This window comes from Callospermophilus lateralis, chromosome 10 (genome assembly GCF_048772815.1).
Source record: "Callospermophilus lateralis isolate mCalLat2 chromosome 10, mCalLat2.hap1, whole genome shotgun sequence".
Taxonomy (NCBI): Eukaryota; Metazoa; Chordata; class Mammalia; order Rodentia; family Sciuridae; genus Callospermophilus; species Callospermophilus lateralis.
Window position 1 is genome coordinate 78944225 of NC_135314.1, and position 27864 is coordinate 78972088.

General features: G+C 38.9%; 2 protein-coding genes across 2 annotated transcripts in view; one reads left to right on the forward strand and one right to left on the reverse strand.

Annotated features, from left to right (window-relative positions):
• Nucleotides 1–3404: 3404 nt before the first annotated feature.
• On the forward strand, nucleotides 3405–26128 carry Riox2 (ribosomal oxygenase 2). Its single transcript, XM_076868752.2, has 11 exons — nucleotides 3405–3490; nucleotides 6395–6443; nucleotides 7425–7888; nucleotides 12914–13033; nucleotides 14164–14292; nucleotides 17937–18040; nucleotides 21197–21299; nucleotides 22053–22221; nucleotides 23937–24025; nucleotides 25330–25419; nucleotides 25831–26128. The coding sequence occupies exons 3-11, from the start codon at nucleotides 7457–7459 to the stop codon at nucleotides 25987–25989; spliced, it is 1395 nt and encodes a 464-aa protein (XP_076724867.2). The 5' UTR covers nucleotides 3405–3490; nucleotides 6395–6443; nucleotides 7425–7456; the 3' UTR covers nucleotides 25990–26128.
• The window catches only part of Crybg3 (crystallin beta-gamma domain containing 3), a 110824-nt gene continuing 108990 nt past the window's right edge, over nucleotides 26031–27864 (reverse strand). Inside the window, exon 22 of the mRNA XM_076868751.2 lies at nucleotides 26031–27826. Within this exon, the coding sequence (XP_076724866.1) occupies nucleotides 27738–27826 (89 nt within the window). The 3' untranslated portion in view covers nucleotides 26031–27737. The remainder of the gene's footprint in view (nucleotides 27827–27864) is intronic.

Below are 27864 nucleotides of genomic sequence, written 5' to 3' on the forward strand. Positions count from 1 at the left end.
TCAAGCAAACATCTCAATTGGCATACTCTTCAACAAGTTATCTCATTCAAGTTTATGCATCTATTTTTCATGGATAATGTGATCATACAATTTTTTTTCAGGGTTGTTTTTCTTCTATATTCAGAAGCCATAATTAAGGTATATTTTTCACTTCTTTAAAACTTGAAATGAAATTATTGATAGATCTATCAGTTCATAAGTGTTATCAATTTGGAGATTGATTAGTTGGTCATTTTTGATTCATTAAGATAAAATTCTAAAGGAAAATAAGTATTGAATAAATATTGAAGGGTATGGAAAATAACAACTTCCAGAAAGGGAAATGAGACCTCCCACCCCAAAAATGGCCTGGAGGAAGAGGAAAAAGGAAGACAATCATTAATCCTCTCCTAGGATTAATGGGCCCAAGGGGAAAAAAGGGCAAACTTTCATTCCTTCCCAACAACAACTATAGAACCTGAAGGGAGGAGGCAAATACTGAATTCGGGGCCCTGGACTTTTATCCTTTCACCTTGCCAATGAGGAAAAAAGCAAATAGTGAAGGTCTGGGAAACAATGAATTCCAGAGAAAGAGGATGAGCAGTGAGCACTGAGTCCTGAGCTTTTCCCAGTGATAATGAGTTTAGGGCTTTTTACAATTTCTCTCCCGACTGTCCAAACTAATACGTCTTGCTTCAGTCTCTAATAATTAAGCCACCCACATTGTAAAGTATAAAACTCAAACTCCTGTAACTGGTGGCCATTTTTCTACCCAGAAAATGAGCCCCTCCAGTACCTGATGGATTGACTCCACTGCAGAATAAAGGAAAGCTTGCTGATCCGTTTGAGGTCTGCTTCCATCCTGGTTATTGTGCTTCCATAATGGTGCTGAAATTGTGTTGGTTATTTTGCTTACAATCATGATGTTTGTTTCTCTCATCCATCTACACATTTTGCTAGTCTCCTAAGAAATATTTTTCAATAGGAGCTTGTTTACTCTTCAAGAAAGCAACCCCCCCAATATATCTTATTCTTATAACAGTCATGAACACATCTATTTCAGCGTTTTTGTTTGTTTGTTTGTTTGTTTTGTTTTTTGTTTTTTGGTGACATGTTAAGTTACAAAACATCTCTGTAAGGAATAGTCATTGGAAATCCTAATGCATACTTTCACTCACTAGTTCTGGGTTGTTGGAGAAAGAAGATCTGAAGTATCACTTAATAAAGAAATGTCATGCAACCTAACATTCATTGACTTTTCCATAGGCACAGGCTCTACAAGAAATTAAGACTGTAAGCAAGAAAATGACAATATTAACTCAATTCACTTTTGTAACCACTGGGTACTCCAAACAGTGATAGTATGCTTTAATCAAATCAAATATATTGAGTCCCAGATGTATCACAAGTATAATCTTGGAAGACCTTGACTAGATCATTCTTAAAAGTGGCTTTTCTGAAGTTACTAAAACCCCAAGATTATCCCATGGTCGAATACATTCATTTGAAGCTGCCTTGCTTGATGAGTTTTGTAAATGAAGTGAAGCAAACATGTGTCACAGACTCAATTGCACTTAATTCATTCTATAGAACCATGTTCAAGATGCTGAATGGGCTGTAACAAACACCTCTCAAGTGAATTCATTTTACAGTTTAAGACTCTTGCTTACTCTCTCTCACCTGACACTAACGGCAGTTTTATAAGGACAAAATTAATCACTTTTACAGATGAAAAACAGAGGTCAGAAGAGAATACTGGTAAGCAGCATGAGTGTTATGGTCTGAATGTTTGCCCCCCAAAATCTATTCACATGTTCAAACTGAATGAACAATGTAAATAGGAGGGGCATTTTGGGAAAAGATTATGTCATGAGGGTGGAGCCCTCCTGATTTAGGTTAAAAGGCCCCAAAGAGCTACCTTGCCCCTTCTATCACATGAGGATGCACCTAGGAGGCCTCATCTGTGAAACAGGATTCAGATACACCAAATTCCAGAATTAGCCAGTGCCTTGAACCTTGGAATCTGTATCCTTCAGAACCGTGAGAAATAAGCTACTCAAACAAAATCAGCAACCCAAACAAAAATGACGGGGAAGGGGAGGGTGTTTAAGTCCCAGTTACGCTATTCAACGGTTGTATAATTTTGAGCAAGTTACATAATCTCATTATGCCTCAGTTTTCTTATACTACAAGTTAGGCTTGTAATGGTTTAAATATTAGAGTCATATTTAAAGAAAAAAAAAAAAAAAAAACACTGCCTAGGTCTTTTATGGACCAAAGCGAATATAAATACACAACAGATGGCATTCACACCATTTAAAACAACGTGTGTGCTTCCCACAGTTTTACAATATAGTAGTACTATAAAGTTTTGAAATAAAAATACAAATAATTATTTTAAAAGTCCTTTCATGTTTATAGAATGAATGATTCCAGTAGGACTGATTTTTCTCCCAATATCCTGTGGAAATTGGTGCACAGATGCTCAGAGGCCAATAGGAGGATCACAGTACATCTGATGCAAACTCAGCATTAGCATTAGCTAAGTTCATGCATTGGCCTCTCTCCCCTCAACTTTGTGATTTATGTGTATCAATCATAAAAAGGACATTCACACATTGATTCTCCCATTGCTGCTTTGCGGGCTTCCCCAGGAGCACCCTCCGCCAGCAGCCGGGCTCGCCCAGGAGGCGGGCGCGGGAGCAGGAGCGCACCGCCCCGGACGTGCCCACGCCGCCCCGCCCAGCCAGCTCGCGGCCGCGCGCAACAGGCCGTGCGGGGTGAGTGGGGCGAGGACGGCGGGAGGGCGGGTTCCTCCAGGAGCGCGCTTCCCTGCTCCCGGCTGGGTCTATGGGACTTCGGGGGCTGGGCCCGAGAGCTCTGTGGCGCTGGTGGCAGCGGGGCCGGGGACGCGTCTGAACCGCTCTGGGCCCCCGGGGCTCCGGGCCCTGTGGACATGCCAGGACAGCGGGGCCCGGGGCTCTGGGGTGCAGAATGTCTCTAACACTTGAACAAGCTCACGTGCTCTGCCCGGGGGCCGGAGACCCGGGACGAACGCGGAAAGTTTGTAGGCTTGGCAGGGAGGGTAGGAGCGCGGCCACCACGTGGGTTGCCAGGGCCTGGGCGACAGGTCGGGCCTAAGAGCCACGCCGAGGAAAGCTCGTGCATGCGGAGGCGGGAGCTGAGGCTGTCCCTCACCCCACTCCTGACTTTAGCAGCCTTTGCTTCCAGTTCATTCACTTGTCAATAACTGGCTGCTGAATGCTTGGCTTGTCCAACAGGTTAAAAAGACCAAGTTTCTCTCTGCCTTTCTAGGAAGTGCAGGCCTGGGAGTCTGGAGGCTCTAATTTCACCCCTAATTAGTTGTGTGTCATCATCAGGAGTTTCTTTCAATGGTCTCATCTTTTAAGTGGAAGAGCCTGATCTACCCAGCTCTTACACCATCAAGTGGATGGGTCTGACTCCCTTCTCTTCCTTTGTGACCTCATGGTCACCAAAATACATTAATGAGGTACAATTCATTTTCCTTCTAAAATAAAACTAAAAACATAAATGCCAGTCACAACTCAAGGTCAATAGGAGAACTTCTTTGCATTAATGATAATTCTTTATGCCGAAAAGAAATCATTTAGGTTAGCCTGGGCGACCTTGTTACCGGCAATATATTATTTTTATTAGGCGTGCGTGTTTTATTGAGCTGAGTTCAACTATCATCTTCTATATTACTGGATCTATAATTTGCCTGGAGAATTTAATAATGTTGATGTAGATTTCTGGGCCCTGGTCATCAGAAATGGCCATCCAGTAGGTTTGTTGCAGGTCCAGAAATTTGCGTGTTAACAAAACTGATTATGCCCACGGACTACTAGCTGTGCCCAGGTTAAACCCAGTCACACTTCTCTCCTTGGGTTGATAATAATTACTGGTATCTATTTGCCAGTTAGCCCTTGGAATACTGTTGGATACCAAAGCCACAGCTGCCTTCAAAGTAGCAGTCATACTGCAGGAGGTCTCTGTTTTCTCCAGCTCTGGTTTTTGTAAGGCCTTGCAGATTTTTTTTTTTTTTTCTCTAAAACTGTATATAGATTAAAGATGAAAAATGCTCTGCTAGGTTCCAGAATGTACAGATAGCTGTCCCTTCAAGAAGCTGTTATGACTTCTTGTCATTCATATTACTTTGGGAAAGGTAGGACACTTTCAAAATATAAATATCTTTTTTGGCTATAGTATGAGCATCAGTATTGATTTTCTTGTACAGTTTATCTGCAGGGCACTTAAAATATGAACTGTGAATCTTTTTACTTAATCTTTTTACCTTTTAATGCTTATAGTCAACTCATTGAAAACAATTATTTTTCAAAAACTTTTTTTTTTCCTGTAATATTATAACTTCTTTCTGTGTGGTCTGTGAAGTTATAGGCAGAATTGTATTGGCTGAACTTTTGTAGACAAAGCATTCTTTTGTCTATATTTCTTGGATTTGAAGTCTTTTTTAAAAAATATCTTTTTTAGTTGTAGATGGACAGAATACCTTTATTTATTTATTTTTTTTAAATGTGGAGCTGAGGATCAAACCCAGTGCCTTCCACATGTGAGGCAAGCACTCTTATCACTGAGCTACAGCCCCAGCCTCCCCCTCAACCTTTTTAAAATTTTTTTACTTTTTACCGTGACTGAAATTGGATGCATCTTAGGACTTTTTTGTGTTTAATGGAATAGGGTGTGTCATCTATTCTCCCTTCCACCCTCTGAAAGCTGTTAAAAGGAATGGTTGTCTTAAAGCATGAGTGGTGTGAGCATCGAATAATACATTTGCCTAGTAACATCTAAGCTAGATTCCAAGTAACTAAGCCTTCAATCATTTCAGCATAATAAATGTTGTAACTTTTGGCAATATAAATAGTGAAATGTATATTCTAACAAAAGCATATAAATATTACAGTATTACAGTATTACAATTTAATTTTATGCTTGTAAGTGAAGAAAATTACGTGATTTTATTTTGGTTTAAGTATTTTGTGCCTTTTATTTAGCCATACTTTCTGATAGGTGTGCTTATACTGTATTCATATTTTATGTTTAAAGAAAACAAGCCTTTCACTAGCATCTTCTTGCTTATTCCTTTAAATATCAAAGAGACTAATTCTGAGTAATAAGAAATATATGACGGAATATAAAATTGTAGGGTACCTTTAGTGAAACAAACCTAATAAACCACTCTAATATTTAGTTTTAAAATTTAGATTTGAGCAGTATATTGGGATCCCAAAGGCCATTTGTAGGTTCTGTGATTTTTTTTCGAGAACGTGCTGATTCATTACAGCAAAAACATACTAAGCACATTAGTAAAGGGGAAAAGGCATATGGAAATAAAGTCCTGTGGAGACCAGGTACAAGATTCCAAGTTTCTTTTTGTGGAGTGTTGAATTGCTCTGGGCCCTAATTTTGTCACCAGGTGTGAGATGTTGCCAACCAGGGAAGCTCATTAGAGACTCAGTGCTCAGAGTTGCTACTGGGACTAGTCACATAGGATCTGTCTTCCTGGCACATACCAAATGTCTAGACCCAGAGAAGGCAAGCAGGTATTCAGTATAAACTGTATTGTTTTACACTTCAGGCATCATGAGCCACTCATTAATTAATGGTGTTGGGAACCTCCCTAAATCTTTAGTTCTGAGATATCATCCACAAGCTAACCTCTCAAAGGGTTGCAGTCAGTCAAGCTACGGTGACTCTATTTTGTACAAATAGTCTTTATTGACTCTCTTTTCATATCTCCTGTACATCACTTTAGAATTCCAAGTACTGCCAATGCTTTTTCTCAGTAAAGCCTTGATTCTTTGGTTTGTCCATTTGATTTAAAAGGTATAGGAAACATTTTCAGAAAATATATCTCATTGGCCATATATCCTAAAATACTAGTTTATTTTTTCCAAGCTTAATTAAGCTCTTACCCCTCTACTGTAGGTTTTTAGTATCAATTTGTATTAGTTTTCCACCATGATCGTGAATGTCTTTTGAAAAAACTGAGCTGTTCATTGGTTTGAAATTTAGGCACTAAAATGAGGCCATTATAGACTTTTGTATTTGGACTTTCCCATATCCTCATTTGTTCAGTTTACATCTGGGTTGCATTTTAAAAATTCTTTGGTAAATTAGTTGCAGTACATAACAAATTATTCTAGAGTGTTTACTTCTCAGGCCAGAATACTAATTCTACTTAGTCTGTTGTGTAGCTGAAATACTTCTTAGTTACAATGAAGAGAAGAGTAAACAACATTCTTGTAATTCTGATAATTCAACAAAATAGGAAACCATAACACTTAAAATTACTGGTCTTGGGGAAAAATTGGCATTTATAAACACAAGTGCTTCTTAACTTTTTGTTTGTTTGTTTGTTTTCCTCCCCAAACAGAAAGGACTTCTAAGAATCTGGTGAAAAACAACCCCTTTCTTGGGGTAGGGTGAGTACAGGTTGAGTGTCACTAATCCCAAAGTCTGAAATGCTCCAAAATCCAAAACGTTTTGAGTGCCAGAATGATGCCACAAGTGGAAAATTCCACCTGACGTCTTAGTAAGATGCCCTGATGATCTGTGCACATTGAAATCGGAGAGTGCTATGTTAGAAGTTAATGATTTTGGTATTTCAGTTATGATATTTTATTGTTTGTTTAAAAGTTAGTGTTTTAAAAAACTTGGCATGTAATTATTTTTGGACTTCACTTTTCAGTCTTTGTGTGTGTGTGTGTGTGTGTGTGTGTGTGTGTGTGTTTTGTTTTGTTTTAATGGGGTCAGGGGATGATTAAGTGGGAGTTTTCAAGACAGGCTCAAATTTGGGAGTGAAGAGTTTCAGGAGGTTGGTGGAGTCTTGGGAGCAAGCAGCATCTCACTTCAGCCACCAGGTGACACCACTGGTCCAGGCCATCGTGATTTCTACCTGAACAACAATTGAGCATGTACTGTGCTGAAAGCACCTGGTAGTGGACAGCTATTGATTGTTTGCCATCAAATGTTTATAACTCAGAGTTCATCTAATTAGATTCAGGGCCTTGTGCTGATAGAAGCTGAATTCAGAAATTTTGGCTTTGCTGTATCAGTGGCCACAGGCTAAACCTATGACTAAGAATTGCTGAGACAGTTGAATGGTTTAATTTGGGATAATTATACCTCCTAATAAATAATGAATTCCAGGACTTGAGTTTATACACAAAAACATGTTTTCCTTTAAATGAATGCATAATCTAAGTAGTGTGTGAAGCTGAATCATATCTTGGAAGAAATGGCATTGACTTAAGCCTGTCTCATTTCTAGAGGAAGCAGTGTTGACTTGGGAATAGTTCTCATAAAGACATAGAGGTCAGCCATGGTTTGTGTGTACAGGCCACTAACACCAGCAATGGCACTTCCAGTAGACCTAACCATGTATGTTTTTGTTCTTTGGATAGGTTTGCATTCCTTTCTTGCTTGAAGACAGACAATGCCAAAGAAAGTGAAGCCTGCAGGGAATGGGAAGGAAGAGAGTCCTGTTCCCTGTAAGCAGGTGAAAGTGGAGGCAGCTGGTGGACCTTCCACCTTAAACTTTGAGAGCCCCAGTGGTCTCTTTGAAAGTCTGATTTCACCCACCAACATAGAGACATTTTTCAAGGAATTCTGGGAGCAGAAGCCACTTCTCATTCAGAGGGATGACCCTGCAGTGGCAGCATACTACCAGTCCTTATTCAGGCTGACAGATTTGAAGAGTCTGTGCAGCCAGGGTATATACTATGGAAGAGATGTGAATGTCTGTCGGTGTGTCAATGGGAAGAAGAAGGTTTTAAATAAAGATGGAAAAGCACACTTCCTTCAGCTGAGAAAAGATTTTGATCAGAAAAGGGCAACAATTCAATTTCACCAACCTCAGAGATTTAAGGTAACAAGTTTCCCTATTACAGGTCTTCATACTTGCCCAAAATGCTAACACTTGACCAACATCAGCTCACAAGTGAATATGGTGAGCCTCCTGCCATTTTTGGAAGGCATAGCACCTAGTTGGTCTTTAAAGAGTCTGAGAGTCTGTATTATCTTTTGGCTCTATTATTAGGAACTCCAGTAACTAAGGGTGGACATTGTTGAGTATCTTTGAACTGCAAAAACTAAATTACATTGATAGTTTATAAAGTTATTAAAGTAGTATTACACCTTCAGGATCATGTTCTATGGACTGATTTATGATTTTGTATATTGTAGAGATTTCTGTTTGGTTTGTCCTATTACTATAATTTAAGGCATGATAGCATCAAGGTGATATATATATATTTTTTAAATTGCCTCCCTTTACTGCCTACATCTTTCTAAGAAGAGGCTTCAGAGCTGGGACCAGATCACATACCAGATGTATGTCTAAGAAAGTGACCTCTTTTCCTATTGACAGTTGAACTGGTGACATTAAAGGTTGTGATCCTGAAACTTTTCCTGGGGAGGCAGTCATAAGTGCAGGATAACTTTGATTAAAATTATCCTGTAATCAGTGACTGACATTTGGGAAATAATTTGCCACCTCTGTACTCATTAAATGCAGATTTAGGATGAGGTAATCTACTTTTTTAGAGATCTTTATGTGTCAGCTCCAAATTGTTGAGGGTCTCATCTGAGTTTTAGATACTGTTATTCTCATTGTTGTAACCAATGATAGAATCAAAGTGGCAGCATGGGAGAAGAAAGTGGAGTTTGAGGAGATTCCATATTGAGGAGAGTAGAATTCTGCCTGTATTGGTGGTTTCTGAGACTCTGCCATCAGTTACCAATAATATTTCTTACAATTTAACTCAGAAGTTGGTTTGTTAGATCCCATTAGGGCTTCAACTGGTTAGTGCCATTCCTTTTCTTGTCTAAAGATCTTGAACCTATTTATACTCTAGATGAAATATAAGTACTCAGGTGTTTTCAGGACAAGTCCTGATTCTAATTATTACATCTCAGGCAATCTTAAAATGTTGAAATGTCCCTGTAATGCCAGCCTTTTGGCACTAACCCCCCAGATGGAATTTATAAATGATTTCCCAAACCAACTCATGATTTGAATTTAGAAAATATGGACCATATATAAAATGCTTCTCTTTGAGCTAGTTGACTCTTTACCAGACTAGAAGCAGCATTTTTTTTTTTATTGTTGGTTGTTCAAAACATTACATAGTTCTTGATATATCATATTTCACACTTTGATTCAAGTGGGTTATGAACTCCCATTTTTACCCCGTATACAAATTGCATAATCACATCAGTTACACTTCCATTGATTTATATATTGCCATACTAGGGTCTGTTGTATTCTGCTGCCTTTCCTATCCTTTACTATCCCCCTCCCCTCCCCTCCCCTAGCATTTTTTAAAACTATATTTTTTTTTTTTTAGTTTTAGGTGGACACAATACCTTTATTTGATTTTTATGTGGTGCTGAGGATCAAACCCAGTGCCTCACGTGTGCCAAGCGAGTACTCTACCACTAAGCCACAGCCTGAGCCCCTAAAAGTAGCATTTTTAAACATATATTTTTAGCTGTAGATGGATACGATATCTTTATTTTATTTATTTATTTTCGTGTAGTGCTGAGGCTCACACTCAGTGCCTCATACATGCTAGACAAGTGCTGTACCACTGAGCCACAACCCCAGCCCAGAAGTAGCATTTTTTGAGTAATTTTTAGAAACCTAAGAACTAAGAATATAAATCAATGAAATTTATTACATATAATTTGGTCATAAACCAGAAATTTATTATTTGGCCCATGTGTGGTATCCTCTATGGCTGCCATTTCTGTATTTCAGAACCATCTCCCCCCGGGCTTTTCTCTGTTTGTCTATTTAAGCCTTGCACACCCTTCTAGGATTCCAAGTGGCCAAGAAACTGTTTCCTTTGCACTATTTACTCTTCTCTTTGGTTGGGTTTAATAATAGAAAGGATGACCTTCCTCAGCCAAAATTCAGCCCTCATGCTAGACTAGGATTTTTTTTTTTTCCTCTTTCCACCACCAGTACCTGAGAGACCTATAAGCTATAGGAACTCACCTTCTTACATAGAAGCTGAGTTCAAAATTCTGTGTTATGAGGAGGACTGGTGGTGAGTGTGTGTGTTTAGGAATGAGTTTGTGATATCAGAATAAGAAAGTTCAGAGGTGGTTTGCACTGGTCAGGTCAAGAGGGTGTTAGCCTGAACAGTTAGCCCATTGTTTATTGAGTCTCAGACTGTCTAAGTCTTATTAATCTAGATATTCTGCATACTTTCCCATAGCTATTCTAAACTGGTCTGGTGTTTTTGACTCCACATTTAAGTCATTTTCCTATCAGACTTTGAAAGGTGGTTATTGAAAGTAGCAGAACTTATGAATATTAAGCCTTTCTTTAGGTATATAAGTGGAATTCTGGTCTTAGCCATGGCATTCTGTTTTGTTTCTGTGGAGACTGACATTTGGGAATTGGAGAAAGGTCAGTGGAGGAGGTTGTACCCAACCAGGAGAGAAATCTTCACCACCCTTGTCTTTCATTTTTCTGGTTCTCAGCCTCTTTGTGCACAGTAGGAGTTTGTGGTAACAGGAGACAGGGGCCTTCCTTGTACTCCAGTCAGTGTTGTAGTGTAATACTTATATACTGCTTTGCAGTTTAAATAGGTTTTGAGATAAGTTAAGTTTTGCTCCTCCCCAGTGTTGGGGTAGAGTGTTAGTAACTTTGCTTTATAAAGAAATCTGTCGGGGCTGGGGATGTGGCTCAAGTGGTAACGTGCTCGCCTGGCATGCGCGGGGCGCTGGGTTCAATCCTCAGCACCACATAAAATAAAATTAAAGATGTTGTGTCCACCGAAAACTGAAAAATAAATATTAAAAAATTCTCTCTCCTCTCTCTCCTCTCTCTCTCTCTCCTTTCTCTCTCTCTCTCTTAAAAAAAAAAAGAAAAAGAAGAAGAAAAAAGAAATCTGTTGCCTAGCTTGTAACTACAGTTGGACTCATCTCTTTTCAGTAGATCACAGTTGGCAGATTCAGAAGCTAAAGGTCTAAGAAAAACAGAAAAACTGTACAACTGATAGCATTTGCAGTAACCTTTAAGAAGAAGAGACATGTTTACATCAATTGCACACCTTGAATGATCTTGAATGATGCTTGGGCTGGGAAACAAAGTCAACCATTTTGTCCTGAAAGACCTCTAAGGACATCGGGAGAAAAAGAAAAGCTCTGGTTTCTTAGTGGTTCCACTTACTGTACAAACATAATTACAAAGCCAGGTCCTGTTGGTCTCTCTCCTGAAGTAAATTAGGTTCTTTGGGAGCTCTGAAATTTTCTGAGGTATTCAGAGTCCATTAAGTTATTTTTCTGTGTCAAGGAGAACCTTCGAGATCTAAAATAAAGAAGCCCAGTGGTCCATATAAAGATATCTTCCAAAGCTTTTGATTTTTATGCTGACCCATTTTATCCCACTTTGTGATTTTAATACTGTAGATCTCTTTTAGTCCAGTGGTAGAATTGACTCTCAAGTTATAATTGATTTGCTCAGCAAATATTTGAAAATGTTGTAATGTCTTCTATGAGCCAGGCACTGAACATTCATATGCTTAAAACTTTGGTCTCTCTCTTGACAGCTGGGGTTGTAGCTCAGTGGTAGCATGTTTGCCTAGCACGTGTGAGGTTTGATCCTCAGCAGCACATAAAAATACGTAAATAAAATTAAGGCATTGTGACCATCTACAACTCAAAACAAAACAAAGCAAAAAAAAAAAAAAATCCTTTTGGTCTCTTTAGTGTAAGTGAGTCACCTTTTCTTCAGTTATCTTAAAGGCATGGACTCAGGAGCTGATTTGCCCAAATTTGAATCCTAACTCCATCATTTAATAATTGTGTGTTCTGGTGCCTCAATTTTCTCATTTGTAAACTGGAGATAATGGTAGTAACCACCTTATGAGACAGGGTTGTTGTGAGGGCTGTAGAGTGAATAAAAAAGCACTTTGAGACTGTGCCCTGTCTTGGGGAAAAACTAACACATTCTCTCTCTCTCTCTCTCTCTCTCTCTCTCTCTCTCTCTCACACACACACACACACACACACACACAAATACAAATATAGTTCCTGTCTAGGCACTTCAGTGGGCCTTATACCTAACAATTGATTAGTGACTAGAGAGAGAACATTGCTCACCCTTTTTCTTAACTCATTTGTCTATAAGCTTTTTCCTAGGTTTCATTTCTGCTTCCATTGCTTTAAATACCCATTTTGTGTAGGTGGCTCCCAAATGTAAATCTTAGCCCATACTTCCTGCTAAAACTTCAAACTTACTTAAAAACATTTCCACATTGTGGGAGGGGAGTGGTCTTAGCATCCCAAATTTAAACTTTCTTGTGTGAAGCTCGTGGTCTCCCCCACCTTGAAAACTTATTTTTTAGCAAGTCTTTCTTGTCTCAGTCAGTGGAACTGGGAGCTAATTGCCCAAGTCAGAAACCCAGGTGTCTTTTTTTTTTTTTTTTAAATTCCTTTCATTTCCATGCCCCTTTATCCATCAGCATGTCCTATCAGTTCTACTTCCAGAGTACCCCTGGGCTTCTCAAATTCTGATATCCCTCTTCCACCATCCTGCTTATATTTTACCTAGACTGCTATCTCAGTAGCTTCTAGACTGGTGTCTTACATTTGTACAATCCGTTTTCCACCCAGGAGCCAGAGTGAGCTTTTAAAAATGTTAATTGGTTCATGTCATGTTCATGTCAAAATCCTTCATGACTCACAGTTGCTGCCTTGCCAGTCTATCATTTGCTTACTTCTTTGCAGTAGTGTCTGTGCTAGAAGGGAAGATTCTTGAGGGCCCTTTACTGGTTAATTGTCTGATCTATGATAACTGTGAAAGGAAGGCTTCCTAAGTGAACAAAAACATTTGATTTATTTCTAATTTATTTTTATCCCTCCCCCCTTTTCTTTAAAGGATGAGCTTTGGCGGATCCAGGAGAAGCTGGAATGTTACTTTGGCTCTTTGGTTGGCTCCAATGTGTATATAACTCCTGGAGGATCTCAGGGCCTACCTCCCCACTATGATGATGTTGAGGTGAGAGAAGAAGCATATTGCCCAGTGTGGGGAACAATGAGTTATTGAGAGCATGGTTATGAAGTTGCTCTGGGAGTCCTTGGGATTCTTTTCATGTTACACTCTAAAACTCCAAGACCAAGTCTGTGGCTGTTCTTTATGTGCACTCTCTGGAGATCTTGAACTCATCTAAATGTTGGGCCAAAACAAATCTCTCCAAATTGATTTCCTGCTCCTCCTCAAAGGGAGAGATTATTTCCAAACTTACTAATAAAAGAACATCACATTCATTCTTTTGAAACAGGAATTTACTGACCTCTATAGAAAAGTCGTTAGCTTTTCCTTTAATTTCACAAGGTATGGTCTTTGATATAATGAGATCACACATAATCCCGGCTTCTGCTCTAATTTTCTTTTTTTTTTTTTTCAATAACTGCCAAAAATATATATATTTTTTCCATTCGTAGAAAACTTGGGACAGCCTGAATGAAGGTCATGATTTAATTTAAGCACTGGCACTTTAACAAATGTTGATTTCATTGTCATATGGTTTCCAAAAAAGTTAACTTTTTATTTTTGTAAAAATATGAGGTATGTGAACACAGAGATATTAGTAAAAAGTTCTTTTTTTCCCCCTTCTGAGACCAAGTTGATAGTAGTACCTTTTCCAAAAGAGTTTTTATTTCTATTCTTAATAGACCATTAAAGTATCTTTGGCTGAATAAAAAAATAAAAACTTTAAAAGTTTTCCTGTTTACCAAGCCCCTTTTCAATATTTTAAGACTTTAGGCATTCCATAATAGCTGAAACTTGCCTTTTCCAACTGAGATTATGGGCTTTCAGAGGTCTGTAAGATGATTTCAAGAGTGAGATTGTTAATATAAAGAACTTGGCAATGCTCTAACAAAGTGAAAAAAAAAATGAGTATTTGTTCAGTATCAGGATTCATGGTTACCTGTTTTTAAAAAATAAAACCAGTAGTGGCCACTTTTATTGTGTGGAGTGACATGCATTTCAGATTATCTCATTTTTAATTTTTATCTGAAACTTAGGATTTGTCTAAACCCCCTCAAAGAACTAATATTCTGAAAGATTTTGCATGTGAATTGTCAGGAAATTCTCTGACCTCCCAGGTCTGTGGCTTTTTATAGGTTTTCATCCTGCAGCTGGAGGGAGAGAAGCACTGGCGCCTTTACAATCCCACAGTGGCCCTGGCACGTGAGTACAGCGTGGAGGCTGAGGCCAGGATTGGCACTCCAACACATGAGTTCACATTAAAGGTATGGAGTGACTATATGGGCACCTCTATGAGCTGGCCTCTCTCTGTTGCTAAGACAAGTTCAGGTTTGAGGTATAGAGTTTCTGTAACTGTCCCTGTGGGAATGTATCCTTGGGACTCTGAGGTAGGATGGCTCTCCTTGCAACTAGCCAGCACAGGCGACTTCTGAAGGAGTCTTGGGGGTTTGCACTTGGAGAAGTGAGCTAAGGAAGTATTACATTAATTTCTCAAATAATCTATAACCATATATGATCCAGTTCAACAGAAATAAAGTTAATTCAGTGTACCATGAACTTCTCCAGAAAAAAAGTGAAAGATTTGGCCTTGGGCAGTTTTTCTACATCTAAGACAGCAGGCGGCATAGATTGTAGGTTGCTTAGGCAAAGCCTGGCCAGGAATCTCTTCATTTTTTGGTTGCAAGAACTCTAGGATAACCCACATTCCTCCTGATTATGCAGCAGACTATTTTCTGCACTCCTTCTTTCTCCCTGCATATAGTTACTAGAAGAATAGTAATTAATGAAAGCTCTTTAGGATTCTTCCTCCAGGGAGCCAGGTGGCTTTATCATGTGCATCGGCATCTTTTTGCAGAGAAAATCTGTCTTTGAGCCGTTAGCGTGGATGGGAACACAGCCAGTCCTCAGCAGGAGAGGTTGTTGAGAAAAAAACTTAAAGTATAAAAAAAGCTTCATAATTAAACTTTATACTCTACTTTAATTTCCTTTAGTGGCAATTAAACAATGGTTAATTCAAGCTATTCCAGAGATGCTTGTAATAGAATATATTGCAATAGAATTATTTACATACAGTTATTGTTTTTGTACTTATTTCATCTTCAAGTTGTAATTAGTATAGAATTCTTGTCAATGCCTATATCTGTTTCTGGATTTTAAGATCTTTGCCTGTTTATCTGCCAAGAACTAGGGGAAAGCAATCTCCTTTTTTAGTATTGGGCCTAATTATAGTGTACTTAAGTAAATAAACAACAATAAAGATAGCCTTGGTTTTATATGCCTTTGGTCAGCCGTCTTAAACTATGGTCCATGGGTCAAACACCTGGCCTACTGCCTGTTGTTTTGAATAGAATTTATTGGTACAAAGCCACACCTATTCCTAAAGTATGTCTATGACTGCTTGCATTACATAGTTTACTAGTTGCCATAGAGAACACAGGGCCTCAAGCCAAAAATACTATATTTAACCCTTTAAAGAAAGAGTTTGCCCGTGCCTGCCCTTGTACATTTACCAGACTCTTGGTTGCTTGTGTTTAAGCTAGAGACTAAGCCATCTGGGGTTTTTGAGGCCAGGGCTGAGTTGCTCAGGTGGACAGCCTGGCTATTTGTCATGCTGAAGAAAGTCAGGCTTCATAGTGGTCTTCAAGTATGGAGGGCGTGAATTCTCTGTACTGTTGCCATGGGACTTGGAGGACGAGATGGAACAGATGTCCATTAAACATTCAATGAACACTGTTTATTAACAGAAGCTCTGAGTCTCCTGGAAGGAGAAAAACAGCATTGTGAGGTACACTGCTTTTCAAGTGTGTATATGCACATATGTGTGAAATTTTAATCAGTATACCTCTTCAAATGAAATTGCCCAGTATATGAAACAAAAGCTGAGTCACTCTGGTTGGGAGAAGTGTGTGGAAGATACTATGGGAGTGCTGAAGCCCTTGTCACCCTTTTTCCCACTATTGCAGTGCTAGCCAATGCAGTGTGTCTGCCAAACCAGGAGTGTTAGGGTGAAGACAGCCCCCATAGCAAAAATAACAACGCTCTGCTTAGTGATCTGACAGAGCTAGTTTGAATTGAGATGTTGTCACTTAGCTCCTGTACTTGGACAAATTACTTAAGTCTGTTCTTCTTCATTAAAACAGAGATCATAATATTTACCTAGTAGGATATAAGAATTGAATGATATTATTTTGATGCCCCCTTTACAATGAAATTACTTTGATGAGGTATAAAAGTATGTACTAGTGTAATGATTTTTTAAAAAAATATGTATTTTTTAGTTGTAGTTGGATACAATACCTTTATTTTATTTATTTATTTTTATGTGGTGCTGAGGATCGAACCCAGGGCCTTGAAAGTGTTAGGTAAGCGCTCTACTGTTGAGCCACAACTCCAGCCCGTAATGATTATTTTAGTAACAAAAAATTTATTATAGCTCTGGAGGCCAGGAGTCCAAAAGTGGTCTCCACTGTGTTGGCAGAATCACATTCCTTCTGGAGGGAAACTCTCAGGGAGATCTTCCTTGCCTTTTCCAGTGAGGGCTGGAAAGCATTGATCAAATGTTTGTGGAATGAATGAAATGTGTCTGTGAGGCTCTCACCTACACAGGAGCCAACAGAGAGACACTCAATAAATGGTTCTTTTAAGTATCAATAAAGCATTTATTTATCTGCAGTATTGTCAGTTTGGTAAAATTTAAAGCAAATCAGGAGCCAAAAATATAAATAAATGTATATTGCTTTTGCTTTGAGGGAAATCTTTAAAATTCTTTTAAAGGTGGTATTTCTTGAGTTCTGTCTCTAGGGCTCTTTTTACTTAACTATTGAGCTAGACTGCTTCCCTTACTTCAGAGAGGAGATGAATGGCTCTCAAGATTCCTTCTCTCTTTAGGCAGTTACAGAATATTGGTCTCAATGGGATTAGGGAGGAGGTAGCTCAGGAGTAATTTGGGAAGAATTTTTTCATCTGTTTATTTGGGAGAGAGTAAAGGGGTAAAAGGGAGTAGGCTTATCTGCCCAAGAAGATAATCTTTCGTTATATCTAGTTTATAAGTTCAAATAAGAGTAATATAGTTTTTCATCCATTTATCTAACATTTTTTGAACATATGTTGTATGTTGGGTGCTTTGCTAGGTTGGGCTCTGGGGAATATAAAATGGGTAATTGACCCTTCCTGGATGAGCTCAAAAATTATTAGGGTGGTAGTGTGGCAGCCAAGATATATAATATAAACACATAGCACATACCCACCTTTGCCCTGGGATCTTTGAAAACTACATGTCCCTAATCCTATGGGATATGGGGCTGTTACCTCATTCTAGTAAAAGAGAAACTGAGGCTTAGGGAAAATAAATGAATTGCCTTGGTCAGCAGTTCATAAATGGCAACATCTGTATGACAAGCTTCACTCTTAACCAGGAGGGAGAGAAGATGCTCCCCAGGAACACCTTCCTGGATCCCAGAATCAGGCAGAGTAGTTTCAGGTGTATCTGGTGTCAGCTTGCGTATAAAGACAGTGACTCTAGGCCTGGAAGTTTCTGGTGGATTGTGGTTCACAGTGACAGGCTCATGGACACAGTGAAGCTAGATGGAGATTGTCTCATGAAGCAGTGGGTTTGAGTAGAGATCTGAAGCTCAATACCTGTATTTATCTCATTAAAACAAAGAGGACTACCTGGGCACAATGGTGCACGCCTATAATCCCAGCAGCTCACGAGTTCAAAGCCAGCCTCAGCAGTTTAGTGAGACCCTAAGCAACTCTGCAAGACCGCGTTTCTAAATAAAATACAGAAAAGCACTGGGGATATGGCTCAGGGGTTAAGTGCCCCTGGGCTAAATCCCAGTATCAAAACAAAAAAAAGAGGACTGAGAAGTATAGCTCTTGTTAACTCTACCTTTTCTTTCTCCTTTAGCCAGGTGATTTATTGTACTTCCCCAGAGGGACCATTCATCAGGCGGACACTCCTTCAGGGCTGACCCACTCTACTCATGTGACCATCAGCACCTACCAGAACAAGTAAATGCTCTGCCCTCAGCCTAGCACCCCAGGACAGCTCTGAGTTATGGCCCAAGCAGCCACATTCAGCAGGGACCTGAGGGAGTTGGCCACCTCCTCTTGTTTCTGTCTTTTTGCTGACTTCCCTATTTCTTTGATGTCTCATGTGTGTGATTGGCCCACTGGACTTGCTCCTGGGAGCACCATGGATCTCACTCTATATAGAATACTGGGAAATTGCCTGAATAAAGGGTTTCATAGTTTGAAAAGAAAAAAAAAAAAAACTGTAGCTATGGGTGTGTCAGTGTGTTAGTGATGCCAAACTGGGCTTGTAATCTCCGTGTCTCTCTCCTTCTACCCTCTCCTTCTTCCTCTCCATCCCTACCTCCTTCTATTTTTTAAATTATTGTGGCAAAATATATATATCATAAAATATGTCGTTGTGAATTATGTTTAAATGTAGAGTTTGTTAGCATTAGATTCGAACAGCCATTACCACTGTTTTCAAAACACTTCCAAAGTCCCCAACAAAATTCTGGAACCTTTGAAACCTCTTGATCTCTTAAGAGTTCCAGTTTTTACAGTCCATGAAATTTAAGTAGGAAAGGGAGCCTGGAACAGGGGGAACTAAAAGCACATGAGATAAAAATAGATCCACTTAAAATCATGACAGGAATTAGTTCATTTTTTCAGTAGGCATGCACTATTCCTGCTAGTTGTCAGGAATGCAAAGGTTACATTTTGATGGACTTTGAGAAAACTGACACTTTGGAAGTGGTGGCAGGATCAAGGGATGGATATGTAAATAGTTGCCAAACAGTGTGATAGAAAATTCTGTCTGAGGTTTGCACAGATACCCGTAGAACATAGAGGAATTCACTTAGTTGAGTGTCAGGGAAAGTTTCAGAAATGAATTGACACTATCCCTGAGTGAGTCCTAAAGTGTGCATAAGTAGGGGTGAGTCAGAAGGTTGGGGTAGGAGAGAACATTCTAGGTCCAGGGGATAATATGACCCTTTCCTACTTCTGAAGCCATGATTTACAAAATGAATAAGTATACCTCAGCTTCCTTACCTGATTTTTCAGTATGAGATTTACCCCTATGCTTAAGAGCCTTACTGAAGGAACTGGCTAGAATTGGGCCTGAGGTCAGTTCTGTCTTTGCCCACAAGTAGAAGGCCCAAGCTTTATTAGGCTTTAATTCTGAAAAAAAAAAAAAAATGTCTTTGTCACTGTGGCTATTTGGGTTTCCTAAAGTGTGAGGAATAGAAAATCTGAGTCTAGCTCAAGAGCAGAGCAGCTGAGGGAGTAAGTCATAGGACCTGTAGAAGGGCCCTGCCACAGAGTCTGGAAACAGAAGTTCATTCTGGGTCTAGAGTAGCTCTGAACTTTGCTATCCGAGTTGTTTTGCCCCATGTGCATCTTCTGGTATCCCCTCATTAATGTTGCTCTGCTACCCCCTTGCTCCTGAATTTTCTCTGTTTCTGTTTCATTTCTGTTATTGTCACCATCTGGTTTTCTGGTCATTGCTTTTTGCTCCCTCCTTTTCTTTCTTCAGCTTTGTGTACTCATCATATTGGCTTATCCCATGCTGTCATCAGTTACTTGTGACCTCCCTCTGTATCACTGAACCTATTTGTTTCTGCTGTTAAATATTTGACTCTCACTCTGCTTCCCGATCCTGAGATTGAAGCTCTGGTAGGCTGCCCCTGGATCCCATCTCACCCTTATCCAGTCACCTGTAAGTGGGAGGAACTTTATAAGTTACAGAGGTTGCTGCCCATGTCTGTGGGTGGGCACCATAAATGATGTGTCTAGACTAGACTCTGACTTGTGTCTTGTGTAACTGGAGGACGGTTGCTCCTTGGAGGTCTTCTGCTCTGAGCCTGGGCTCTGTCAGCTCCTGTAGGAAGGTGAAGATTTGGGGCTTCTCCCCAGCACCTTCTCATGGCAACATTATTGGAACATTTGGGGCCTGCTCTGTGGGGCAACAGCAGGTTGAATTGGCTGTTTTATTCAAAGTGAACCCCTTAAGAGGTATTATTCCTGAATTTTGGAAAGTCCCAAAGTTTGTCCTAACTCTGTTTAGAGAAGAGAGCACTGTTTTTTAACTGCTGTTGAACTCCTCTCAGTTGTTGCCATATGAGTTTCACCTATTAACGATGGAAAGGAAGTAGGTATTTTATGCTGCTGCATGTGTCCTACAGTTGAAGCTCAATTAAAAGATGTGGCATTAAGTCACAAAGCAGAGAGGCCACCAGGTAGTGGATACCTTGGGGAAAGTACATCTCAAGTGGATTTTGTCCTAATTTGCCACTTCATCAGAAAGGGAACATAAAAGTGTTAATTTTCCTTACTGAGCGAGAAGCAAAAGTCATACTGTGAATTTCCATTTTGCACATAGCCAACAATTTGAAATTTGCTGGTAACACAGGAAAATTTTAAACAAGCTAAGAAATGTTTAAAGAGGGCAACCCCACAGAGAATGTTTCTTACACTGGCACATGGTTAAGAATGAGCCAATTTTACTACCCCAGAGAAAGCAAAAGTAGTTGAACACTGAGCTTATCCCTAGATGTTATTTTTGGCCACTGGCTTCTCCCTCTACCCCAGTAAAACCATTGCTAGAAATTAATTCTTTTGAAATAGTTGTTGGAGGATATTTTACTAAAGAGCAGCTTCCCTCTTTTAAAGTGCAGTGGAAAATGTAACATTTCACTGTTCAGGTAATTACATAGTCTGGAGATCTTGCTGTTTCCCTAAATGTATTCCTCTTGGATTTATTGCATAAAAGATACTTTTTCTAGATCGCCTGAGTGTTAAGTTTCCTACAAAGCTCCTCAGAGATACTTGTGTTAAAGCTTTGGTCCCCTGGACTTCCTATTTTATGACAGTATCTGATTATTTTTCTGGTATCTTTAAGAAAAACCATGAATGAAACTTAACTTTCCACTTTTAATTTTCCAAGTGAGTGCCTGCAGAGAAAGAAGCAGTGTGATCAATGAAGATCTTAGGTTTTCATGTTGAGAAACATCAAATTAATTGAATTCAGAAAGCTTGGGCTGGGAGGTTGAAACCCCACTTGTAGTTTTTGGTTTTATTAGTAATAGGCATTTTGCATATATTTGTGAGTATTCACTGGTTTTAATTCTTTCTTTTTCATGGTAAATGTTCTAGTTCATGGGGAGATTTCCTTTTGGACACCATTTCAGGGCTTGTGTTTGATACTGCAAAGGAAGATATAACATTACGGACTGGAATACCCCGGCAGCTGCTCATGGTAAGAGTAAAGAAAGGCATGTGGAGATGCAGGCCAGCTGAAGCCCTACCTTCTGGGGATCCAGGATTCTTTACTAAGCTGAGCCAAGTTCTTCTGCTGTGTTGCCTGCTGAGCTATATGATTTGCAGAATGAATGGATGCCATCCAGAGATCGTGGGTGTTGCATAAACAGCTCTCTTACTTTATTTCACAGTGATAGTAGCAGGCATTGTGGAGTGCTTGTTGAATAAATTGGCCAGGAGAAATACACATGATGGGAAATGAGGAGGAAATAGAGGTTTGTTTCAATGATGACTTAGAGAAGAAACCCACTGGAGACCCAGGCCTTTGTATAGTCACTGGTGCTCCTGCATATTTTTGCATTTTGAAATATGAGTACTGTTTGGTTAGTTTTGAGAAGATCATTAAATGAGGGCTGGGTGGAGCAAAAGTGAAGCAGGCACCTTAGAATAGTGACTTGCTTTCCAAAGGCAGAGCCAGACTGCACTATATGTCTAAGGATCCCTCTTTCTAGGAAAAATCCTGAAAATTGTTCTTTTTTTATTAACAATAGGCAGCATAATATGAATGGGTTATGAAGTAATAGGATAAGGTTCTTAAGAGCTCTGGTTATTCCTGTTCTCTCTTGAAATGACACAGAATTTTGTCTGTAGTGTGTGGTTGGTGTTAGGCTCAGCATACTACTGTGGAGACTGGGACCTCAGCAGTAAATTCTGCTTGAGTCCCCACCAAGGCTCACTTCTGTGTTTTTAGCAGGTGGAAACCACAACAGTTGCAACAAGATTAAGTGGCTTTTTGAGGATTCTTGCAGACCGGCTGGAAAGCACCAAAGAACTGCTTTCATCAGACATGAAGAAAGATTTTGTTATGCACAGACTCCCCCCTTACTACACAGGAGATGGAACAGAGCTGTCGACACCAGGTGGAGCTTTCTGTTTTCTTCCAAGTGGTTGGGGCTGGGGCGGGGGGTACATTTGAGGCTTTCCTGGGTAGGCCCCTCTTTGAGCAGATGGAAATTAAGAAGCAATTTAATATTAATGTGGGCATAAATCCATTCTTAGCACATAGAGTTAAACTAGATGGACTGCACTTATTAGCATCCTGTACCTCACAAGTCATTTGCAAAGAACTTATAGCATGCTGGAAAACAAGAGCCCTGTCTTTGGGTTAGGAATATATCTATATACTTATGGGTACTCTGCTAGTCAAAATCTTCAAGAAATTTTAAGAACTTAAACACTGAAATAATCTTGTTGGAATTAAGGCAAAGGTGGGCAAAATGTTATCATTGTCAGATGAAATGCAAGAAAACTGAAGTCACCGCATAAATTAGGTGACTAATTTATGACAGGTTTAGGCTGCAACTGACATAATGCACTCTGGATAGAGGATATCAGTCTTTTAGGAGAGGCTACAGAGAACAACCTCTTGAACCCAAAGTTGTATTTATTGATTTGTTGCAATGGAGAAGACTGCACACCATTGGAAGGGCATGAGAAAGGACTTAGGGATGTGGGCTTGAGCTAAGTGATTTTGGAGAAGGTTCAAGGAAGTAGAGCATTGCTCTGGATTGATGCTGTCAGGATGAAGGATTTAGAAGAGACCCGATCAGAATCCTTCTTATCCGATGGGTAGGAGGAACACATAAGGCAGTGTTACGATGGGTCAGTAGCAGCAATCATTCCTTAGCCAGGTGGGAGTGTGGTCACTGGCGGTTTGGACAGTGTTCTTGTTTTTGCCTGAGTTCAGATATGGGTCTAGAATGTTTTTATCTTGACCTGTCATGGTTAGGGTGGTCGTATCTGACACTGTTGCTTCATAAAAGGCCTTACCAGCTGCCAGGCCAGCTTACTGGCTGCTTCTCTTTTTCAGAGTTGAGTGAGGGGTGTATTTTTACTAATCACCAGGTGAGAACCACTGAAATAAACAGTACTTTGAAGGGAGTTAAGAGATTTTTATTGCATCCACTCAAATCAAGTATTTTACCAGCAGTGTTTTAATCTTTAACAGAATAGAATTTGCTAAGTTCCATCTTATGACCCAGAATGTTTTCCCTAATGGTTTCCTTGTCTTAGCTCTTCTAGTCAATAAAGTTATACCTCTCTAAGAGTCTCCCCACACAGAAGGCCTTGTAAGGCCTGTCAGTTGTAGTGACTGCCTTTTTACTAAGTTAAGTCCACTTTAGAAAAGAGTGACTTTTTTTTGTGAACTTTATTAGATAGCTTTTATCTGACACTATACTTGACCTACATAGACTTCCAGGGCCACACAGTTAAGAATAGTTAAGAATTGATGAAGTGGTACAGTTTGAACTCAGATAGTCCTTTGTGTCGGAAAAGCTGTTGGAGGATAGATACTAGAGAAATAAGTGCTCAGGCCAGATGGCAATATGTCCCAGTCTACTGCAGTAGCTACCACGTTTTGATGGCATTATTTTTACCTATTGAATGTACTCATGAACTTTTATCTATTTGTGTATCTGTCTTAACAATAAAGATAGCTCCATAAGCATAAGGATGCAAACTCATATTTGGATTCACCTGTAGACTATTAGTTTCCTAACCATTTGTACTGCAAGCAAGTTTGAATGGCTGGTTTCCTTTTTTGGAGGTTGGATTTTTCTTTGGTGTTTTCTAGGTGGAAAATTACCAAGGTTGGACAGCATAGTGAGTCTGCAGTTTAAGGACCACATCATCCTCACAGTAGGGCCAGACCAGGATCGATCTGTGAGTATCCAAGAGGGATTTCCTCTCTTCCCAGGGTCTTTCCACTATAGGCCTCAGTTTATTATTCAAAAGGAGTATTGGTCCCTGCCCTTCTCCTTCAGGAATCCATTTGTGTTCAGTTTACCATCACTCTGGTCAGATAATGCCAAAATCTTACTGTTCCAAATTTTCCTGTGTGTTGGATACTTGAGGGCTTCCCCTCATCCCCTCAGAGTCTCCTCCTTCATTTCTAGTTATGTAAATATGTCTGCTCTTGGCTTCCCATCCTACTGCAGGCCACGTTTTTGAGAATCCCTGCTTCAGTCCCTCTCTGATCATTTGCATCAATTTCTGTGTGGTTTTGCTGATATTTCTTCTCAACTTCTAATCCCATAGATCAAAAATAATAGTCTACACTCTGTAACCCTGCTATCTATCTAGCCCATGATTCTCAAAACTAGCTGACTGTGGAATCAGCAAGAAAGCTTCTAAAAAATTAAATTCCTGGGGCTGGGTTTGTGGCTCAGTGGCAGAGCACTTGCCTAGCATGTGTGAGGCACTGGGTTCAGTTCTTAGAATTGCCTATAAATAAATAAGGTCCATTGACAACTAAAAAAAGAATTAAATTCCAAGTCTCCTGTGGTCTGGGTTAGAACCTCTGCATTTATGGTTCTTTAAAGCTCCCTCTACTAAGGACCTTGAGGACTGTCCCATACTCTGTTTCTTCCTCATCAGCTCATTTGGAAGGTGCCCCAAGAATGATTGAGGAGGAATTCACACGTCTTCTATGTTGAACCAGCCATCAGGGCCAGACCTGGAAGGGTTGACATATATAAAACCTCAAAAATACACTATTAAAAAAATTCTAGTTATTTTGACAACCAATTAGTTTGAGACAATGTGTAACAAAGAATGACAAAAGTTTCCAGAAAGAAGTAGGGATCATTTGGGAGGCTATCACAATTCAAATGTCATTCTTCCATAAATTACACAACTTTTTTTTTTTTTTTATTGGCTGCAAAGTGTGCAGATATGATTAATATAAATCAAGTTCCTGAAGATACCATCTTTTAAAATAATGACTTTAAGTTCCTGAAGATACCATCTTTTAAAATAATGACTTTTAAGTTCCCATTGATGAATTATACAATGTGTATATGTCCATACATATAACTCTTTGCCCAAAGGATTCCTTAGAGATTAGATATAATTTCATTTGAGCAACACGACTTTAAGATTTTTCTTAGTGTTCACTTACTGGAAAACCCTCTTAGTACTGAAGCCCTCAATATTTTGTTGATTACTTAACATTCTTTTCTTTAAAGGATGAAGCTCAAGAAAAGATGTTTTACATCTATCATTCTCTAAAGAATAGAAGAGAAATACACATGATGGGAAATGAGGAGGAAATAGAGGTTTGTTCTAATGGAAACAGATGTCATTGCTGAGATTTGGGTGGTGGCTGGGAAGAATCAGTTATTTTTTATTTATATGTAATATGCCATTTATGGCTGCAGTATGGACTTACCACTTGATATCACTGTGATACAGACCAGTTTTAAAAAGACACTAGCTTTATAGGAAAAGTAAAATAAATGTAAATGTAAGGCATTTCAAATGACTAATAATACCACTACTTAAATTAGAATGATTTTCATCTGATTTAAATGGGCATCAGCAAGTTTTGTGACTTCTCTAATTTTATAGTTGATGAAAAGAGCTTATCTGAAGTTTCTGAAGGGTATCAAAAACAACAGTGTAAGGTTTATGTGAAAATGCCATTTCAGCAAACTAAGGTTTTTAAAATTAAACTTATCCTTTTTCAGTCTCATGGACTTCGTTTCCCTTTTTCACATGTGGATGCACTGAAGCAAATTTGGAATAGTTCAGCAATTTCTGTCAAGGACCTGAAGCTTTCTACAGATGAGGAAAAGGAAAGCCTGGTATTATCCCTCTGGACAGAATGTTTGATCCAAGTAGTCTAGTGATGTAATAGAATCAAATAAATGCTATTTTACATGCTCATTTTTAAAATTTTTTTAATGGGAAGTTGGGTAGGAGAAAATTGTCAACCGTCCTTACTTATCAATATGTGGGATCATGGAAGGGGAAAAAAAAACAAAACAGGAAATTACAAGGTGTCCCAGAATGTGACAAAACCATATTTTTGATAAATTTATTTAATCCAGTGTGGTAGAAAAGGCACAACTCCAAAAATGTATGATGTAGAACTAAAATGTCATTAACCTGTGTTCTTTGGAAATAATTTCTTTAATGCACCTTCTTGGCTCTAGAACAATTTTAAAAATATTAACATGAAAATTTTTAAGTTTTTTTTTTACAATGAAAATATACATACCTTGGTGTATACACAAGCTTCCCTGTTAAAATAAAGTTATCCCTATAACATTAGTCTCATTAAATAATACAGCCACACCCATGGGAGGCACTCAACATCTATGGACTTGAGAAAGCTTTTAGATTCTGCTTAAAAGATGACAAGAGCCCGAGATTTCAGGGGGAAAAAATATTTACATGGAAACACCAAGTCTACAAAAAATACTCAAAATAGTGGGTCTTGAGTTTAAAATATTGTTATTTTTACATTCTAAAGTGCATATAGGTTGATATTTTTAAAAATATCATTAGAGAATTTAATCTTTCTATATAAAAATAGAGTATTTTTCTGCATTCTGGCAAAAGTTGGGAATGAAAGAAACAGTTGTCTCAAGGTACATTTAAATCCAACTCAGGAAGGAAAATGCTTATGAATTGTGCTGTTAAAGGTGGTAATGATTATTGGAAACTAAGTAAAAAATTATTTCCTGATTTTGCTTTAATATAAGCTATTTAAAATGGGAGTGAAAACTAGTAGAGAAATCAACTCCACCTTTACTTGAAAAGTAAATTTGGACAGAGTTTTATTTCAGGCAGACAAAAATTTGACTCTTATATAGGAGTGTCATACTTTTTATGAACATTTCTCCTTAACAGCAAATCAAGCAAAATCTAGGGCAAGGTCTCAGAATCAGGACAGGTGACCCAATGCTAAAATGTGAGGTTGGCACTCCAAGGTAACATGCATTTTCGGTTTGAAAGACTGAGCAAAGAATGGCCACAGAAAATATTCCAGTTCTGGTGCCTTTTGCCTAATAAAGCTGAGGTCCCTCCATGGAGTCAGTTAAAAGTATTTAAATACTCATGGGATACTTCTATTATAAAAGCTTCAATATAGAAATTTGAAGACGTATTTACACACAGCAGCAGCTTAAGAGGAAATCTTTTTAAATACATTTTCAGATGTTGCTAAAATTATTTTTTTTTACAAAAGTATGATATAGTTTATTTTCCTGTGCTTTGCAGTCATACAGGTGTCTGGTGGGATATTAATAGCTAATATAGGTGACAGCATCACCAACATCCTATAGTGGGCCATCAGGAATAGCATTCATGTTTGGTAGATAGGAAAGAAAACACAGACTTCCGGAAACTTGCTCACCATAACTGGAATCCATCAGGAATAAAACCTTTCCCAGAAATCATACCATTTTCTTCATAGATATACTGAATAACCGGCAAGAATATGGTGCAAGAGCAGCAGTCTTAGCTCCTGAAGGAAAAGTTGATTCTGTGCAGTGATTCAGTAGAGAGGGCACAGTAGCTTCCTTTCCACATGCATACATCAGTGAGGGAGGTGAGGTTCCTTTGCTCCTTCTAGGGATGGTGTTGATTCTCACAGTATTTCAATGTCCCATTTCTGTGTTTCTTTTCCCTCCAGGGGCTGATTTACAATGACATGAGTCTTGTCACAATAGTTTCCTCCTGAAATAGAAATTCCAAAAGAAAAGATTATTTGTTCA

Excerpts from the sequence above, each read along its gene's own strand:
- Riox2 (XM_076868752.2), top strand. The coding sequence starts at position 7,457 with ATGCCAAAGAAAGTGAAGCCTGCAGGGAATGGGAAGGAAGAGAGTCCT. Across the intron at positions 7,889-12,913 it reads ACCAACCTCAGAGATTTAAG|GATGAGCTTTGGCGGATCCA; the intron begins GTAACAAGTTTC and ends TTTTCTTTAAAG. Across the intron at positions 13,034-14,163 it reads CCCACTATGATGATGTTGAG|GTTTTCATCCTGCAGCTGGA; the intron begins GTGAGAGAAGAA and ends GGCTTTTTATAG.